This window comes from Bombyx mandarina, chromosome 06, assembly GCF_030267445.1.
Source record: "Bombyx mandarina strain Sakado chromosome 06, ASM3026744v2".
In the NCBI taxonomy this organism is placed as follows: Eukaryota; Metazoa; Arthropoda; class Insecta; order Lepidoptera; family Bombycidae; genus Bombyx; species Bombyx mandarina.
Window position 1 is genome coordinate 11,074,763 of NC_143213.1, and position 6,000 is coordinate 11,080,762.

General features: G+C 33.6%; 1 protein-coding gene across 1 annotated transcript in view; it reads left to right on the plus strand.

The window, feature by feature from the left end:
- LOC114247935 (suppressor of lurcher protein 1) overlaps nucleotides 1-4,779 on the plus strand; it is a 91,690-nt gene extending 86,911 nt beyond the window's left edge. The window contains exons 11-15 of the mRNA XM_089728136.1: nucleotides 1,116-1,302; nucleotides 2,364-2,551; nucleotides 3,022-3,229; nucleotides 3,616-3,851; nucleotides 4,647-4,779. Of these exons, the coding sequence (XP_089584262.1) occupies nucleotides 1,116-1,302; nucleotides 2,364-2,551; nucleotides 3,022-3,229; nucleotides 3,616-3,851; nucleotides 4,647-4,717 (890 nt within the window). The 3' untranslated portion in view covers nucleotides 4,718-4,779. The remainder of the gene's footprint in view (nucleotides 1-1,115; nucleotides 1,303-2,363; nucleotides 2,552-3,021; nucleotides 3,230-3,615; nucleotides 3,852-4,646) is intronic.
- The last annotated feature ends 1,221 nt before the right edge of the window (nucleotides 4,780-6,000 follow it).

Here is a 6,000-nt window from a genome sequence, read left to right on the forward strand (position 1 = left end):
CAAAATAGAGAGTAATAGGCAATGTTACAGCCTAGTATTAAGCAGCCTAGTCATCAGACCCCAATAGTCACTATAATGTTCACTGTCCGTCTAGACGTCAGGTCAAAATTTTACATATACCGGGTATACGGAAATGAACAAAATAACGGTAAAAAGAATCGGGACTTAACGAGTCACTGAAGATAATATTATCAAGCAAACATTAATAATCGTAGACTGATCATGAGAAATAAGAACAAAGCTTAAGGTAGCTCGAAGCAGTACATAAAAAATATAAAAAAAATATATTAATATGAAGGCTTTGTCAAACATCAAATAATAATAAATAGTAATCGTAATAATATATAAATAAATTTCGCTTAACGATCAATTTGCTATGACCACAAAAATTCCACATTAAATTCTGGAAACAAAGCCCTAAGCTTAAATGGGACATGAATTCTTGCAAACCCATATAAAAACGCTACTGGCATTTTAACTACCAGATAATACCCGTATTTAAAAACACTGCCTTCGCGGTTCCTCTTAATAGTTGAATTACCCCATATTTTACGTCTCGGGACCAAAAACTTGGCAAAGAATTGGCTACGCAGGCTTTCTATCGGGATTTTGTTAAAATGTTAAATCAGCTTTGACCCTAACGACTTTAGGTCAACGTAGTATTACAATTAAACATATGATTTTAAATTCGCAGGCTAGTGCAATCTAAGAGAACTAGTACTAATGGTACTATTTACTAGTATACATACAATATACTATTGCTTCATAATATACTAATGCTTTTCAAACCGCTTAAACTTAAATTAATCTTAATCTATTAAAATGTGTTTTGGGAATCATTTTAGATACATTATAAAAATATCCTCTTTCCGACTCTTTAGCAAACATTGAACTGCGCTGCCTTTCTATATAACTTAACGATTCACTGCGCTACAAGCATTGTCGTAATTATTCTTAAAGTAATTTAAGAAAAACAAAAGAAACATTATCTCACCAACACTATTTTTAAAATGTTTCACAAAACACCCATTTAATGAATTCTTACGACTGCCCCTACAAATGGGCTCGGTTAACTCTAGTGTTCCAAAAAAACATGATCTCGTAAATATTCGCAGCATCATCGTGCCATCAGGTATTCAGCAGCGACAAGAGCAAAAGCGGCAAATTAACATCTCCGTTGTACCCCTCGCCGTATCCACAGAAAACGCATTGTCATTATGACTTCATGGCGAGGGGAAGGGAACGCGTTAGACTCGTGTTCGAGGATTTCAGCTTACAACGAATAAGCGACAGTGCTATTGAGTGAGCATTGAAATTCACTATTATATTAAGTTACATATTATGGTGCTACTTTTAAAAAAAATGTGGCTCTTAAGATTAGAAATGTTGCCAAAGAAATACCGAGTTCACTTTAAATTTGTTCATGTTTTTGGAAACAATAATGTGGGCTTAGGAATAATTTTACTACTTTTTTAAAAAAAAATGTGGCTCTTGATATTACCATAGAAATACCAAGTTCCAAATCGGTTCATGTTTTTTGAAGACAATAATGTGGGCTTAGGAATTATCGCTATATTTAGAGACATAAACTTTGCCCAAGTACTTAAATTTTCTTTACGTACTACCGATTTTTCTTGAAAGCTTTTTTTATTGCCCTTGTAGGCAGACGAGCGTACGGCCCACCTGATGGTAAGTGGTTACCGTCGCGCATGGACTTCAGCGATGCCTGGAGCAGAGCCAAGCCGCTACCTACCGTTAAATTAATGTGTCAATGACAGCTATTTTATAAGGAATGTTTTTCTAGAAAAAAATAAATAAAGGCAAAGTAGTTAGACAACTAAGATTAGAATACACGCTATTTCATTTGGTCAAGGCAAACTTTAGATCACTATAAATAATTAATCACTGCCAATCAGTTACAGTTGAAGTCCCATCTTTGTATACAGAACTAGGCGATACACATAGGGGTTTAATATACGCCTTATGACCAGCAGCAAGATAGATACATATAAATACATATAAATACATATAAATATTTACTAACAATCACGCCACGTTGACTGGTCCCGTGATAAGTTCGTAAAGTACTTGTGTTACAGGTACCAGATAACGGAAATAAATGTAAGATTTTTATTTTACACATACATATATTTAAGATACATCCATAACCCTGGAAAAGACATTTATTTATATTTATCATACAAATATTTTCCCTTGGCGGGATTCGAACCCGCGACCCCCTTGACCCCCAGCCGTAGATAGATAGCTTCTACAGTTATGAATTGAAATTGATATTTCTTAAAACTCCATACGCAGATACAAATAACAAAACTTTTCCATTTAATTTCTTATTCTTCCTGCAGTTGCGAGAGCTCGGATTCCATAGATGTATTTTTGTACGTGGATGGGCGGCTTGAGAAGATGGCGTCATTTTGCAACGACACGCCAAAACCAATAATGTCGAATGGACCAAAGCTATCCATCGAATTCAGGGGGATTTTCTCTTCGAGGAACTCCAGGGGTTTCAAGATATCGTATTATTTTGTCGAAGGTTGGTTTCACGTTTGATTTATTTCGCGTTTTCAGCGTCGAAATTTAAAAATACATTCGGTTCAATAACTTTAGTAGTAATATTTATTGATCTTAAGAAAAACGCTAATACTAAATTTTTATGTACCTTGGTAGTTCGTATATCAATAAGAATATATAATCCATATTATTTTGTTAGCGTACCTACAATACCTCATACTGCTCTTAAAATATTTGTTTGTTTCAATCTTGTTTGTTTCAAAGTAAATATCAAAAAGTGCTAATGACAAAAAATGATATGCGTTTACTGATGACATTTTTTGGGTTTTTTTTTGGATAATGCTATAAATTTTACGGGTAGATTTTGCAATAAGAACAAATAGCTGTATGGAAATTATGGAATGTAGATAATAGACATTAGTTTTTGTTACGAAAGCTTACCTTCTTTCCTTATATTAAATTGGAGTAACATTAGAATATCTTAATTTCTAGACTACGCTATTTCAACGGGAATTCAGCTACAGGAGTTTCCGTGTGCCTTCGTATACAATAGCAGCGAACGGTCCAAGGGTGTTGTGACGTCACCGAATTATCCCGGCTTCTATCCTCGTGATACCGAATGTAATTACTTCTTCTACGGCCACGAAAACGAAAGAGTCCTTCTACACTTCACCTACTTCGATGTTGAAGGCGTAATGCCGTGAGTATTGCTATCAGATAAAAGGGAGTTTTCGGAACTAAGATTTAATTATTACGACGTGGACTTCAGCAATGACAAGACTAGCCAAGTCACTGCCTACTATAATCAACTATTTTCCTTCCAATCAAACCTTTTTAGATGTCCTTATCATATTTCGCGGCAAATACCTAGGAACAACGGAATTCAAAGAAACTCGGCAAACAAACAAACAAACCCGGCGAACACAAGCAAACAAACAGACTCGGCAAGCAACAGAAAAAAATAATCCCATTTCTCCTGCATAACTTGCAATATTTGTACATAGTAACTACTTTTTCATACTCGAAGTGCATTTACACAGCTCAATGTTTATCTATTTTTTTACAATTTATTTGTCTTCTTAACAGATGCGAGGCGGTCTCGGCAAGCGACTACGTACAATTTTCAAGTCAAATGATAGACTCAAAAAGTCAGCGCTACTGTGGCCAGCTGAGGGAGCTTCAAGTTACGTCGGATAAAAACTTCCTGAGGATCACATTTAGATCAAACGATAGGCTAGACGGGACCGGCTTCAAATGTGATTATATTTTCTTGAGAGATTCGGAGATGCACAGCATGACAATGCCAGATTCTCATGACAAGGGTGTGTAGAAATGTTACTATAAGTTCATTAATGAAAAAGCTCACAGTATATTTGGTAAAAAAGCATTTGGTATTCTACTATGCGATGGACCTTCATCGATTGAAATACATACGTTCTAATTATTTTGATACAATGAATTATTTACATCCTACAGTACTTATTACAATAAAATTGAGACTTCAACCACATGCCTGAAAGGCTATTTTGGGTACTATTTAGAATACATACATTTTTGGCAATCCCTAAAATGTTTTGTAGCTGCGCCAATGGACTTGAGAATCAATTCTATTCACAACAACGTGGTTCAGTATCAAATATTTTTCTAAAATTCGCTTATTAACAAATCACTAGATGATGATCGAGCTTTGCTTGGTTTTTTTTTTATAACGCCATCTTGTTGTGTCTTTAAAGCGGTTAGTTGCCCTCAATTAAGAAAAATAGTATTATTATTCGCCAATAGATGTCGGGAAGAGTTGATTATTGAAAACACGAATAAAACAACATTTTCTGAAAATAAATCGTAGCTAGATCGATTTATCGCCCCCGAAATCCCCTGCATACTAAATTTTATGAAAATCGTTGGAGCCGTTTCCGAGATTCAGATTATATACATATAAATGAATATACAAGAATTGCTCGTCTAAAGGTATAAGATTAAGATTGGAGTTAGTCGAGAGTTATCGTCAAAGATTGTTCAAATACATTATGTTTGAAGATTTGCTGCTGGTGTGTATTCGAAATGTTTTTAAAATTACGTCATATATATTATAATAATAACGTTTTATTTTGTTACAGGTACAAATATTCGGATAACAAAACTGCTATTATTAATTTGTTTTGAGTTCCGAACGATAGCATTCAGATAATAGGAAATGTGTAATTTGTGAAATCGAAGAGAATTTATCTGTGAAATAAATTATGTTACTAACTGAGCCTTTCATTTCCTATTTGTGTTTCATGCTTCATTTAGTTTAATTAACAAATATTTTGTCTGTTATTTAACTGGTAATGGGTTTTGTTTGAATTCTAGTATTTTATAAACTACTAGCTGACCCGGCAAACATTGTGTTGCCTTAAATAAGTTTCTAGGGAAATTCTACTGTAGAAAAAAAAACCTCCTTTAACCACATAATACCTCATTATAAACAAAAAAAAATATCCAAAAAAATTCACTTAGGGGTATGAAAAACAGATAGTAGCCGATTCTCAGACCTACTGAACATACTATTGATACACAAATAAAACCAAAAAAACATGGCTGAAAAATGTATAGTATTGTATAGCTCTCAAATATATTAGGTGTATAATCTATTATGTATAGTGAGTACGTAAGACAGGAGACCGGCTTCGTCCTCATCCCTACTACGTGATGTTTGCTGGATGAGTGGTGACACCTGGCGGGGATAGCTGATCGATTGATAGTTGATCAGTAGTCGACCGCCGAGGGCGGGAGATCAAATTCAATTTAAAAAAAATCAATATAAAGGAACTTGATATTATAAACTCTGAATAAGAATTTATCGTACTACAATTATAATATTTGATTGCCATCTTGCAACCTTATTGCGGATCTGTGCATAGAATAAAAAAAATATTAATCGGAATGGAAAAATAGGGGTTGATCGTATAAGAGTGAAAATTTAGAGTAATATGATTTTTTTTATTTTAAGTCATGACAAAACAAAATAAAAAACTTGCCGAAAAAATTAAAGTTTATAATTAACAAATAAAAAATAGGGGTTGATCATATAGGGATGAAAAATTGAGAGTAACATCTGATTTTTTATTTTAATTCATGACAAAATAAAAATGAAAATCTTGCCAAAAAAATTAAAGTTTATAATTAACCAATAAAAAATAGGGGTTGATCGTAGAGGGGTGAAAATTGAGGATTGTATGTATTTTTGTATGTTGTATCATAAAAAAATAGAAATTAAAAAAATTGTCTAAAAAATAAAAAATAAAATTTAGGGGTGGACTACCCCTAACATTTAGGGGGATGAAAAATAGATGTTGGCCGATTCTCATAGATACCGGATAAGCACAAAAAATTTCATCAAAATCGGTCAAGCCGTTTCGGAGGAGTATGGCAACGAAAACTGTGACACGAGAATTTTATATATTAGATGTACGTATGTACATCGAATAA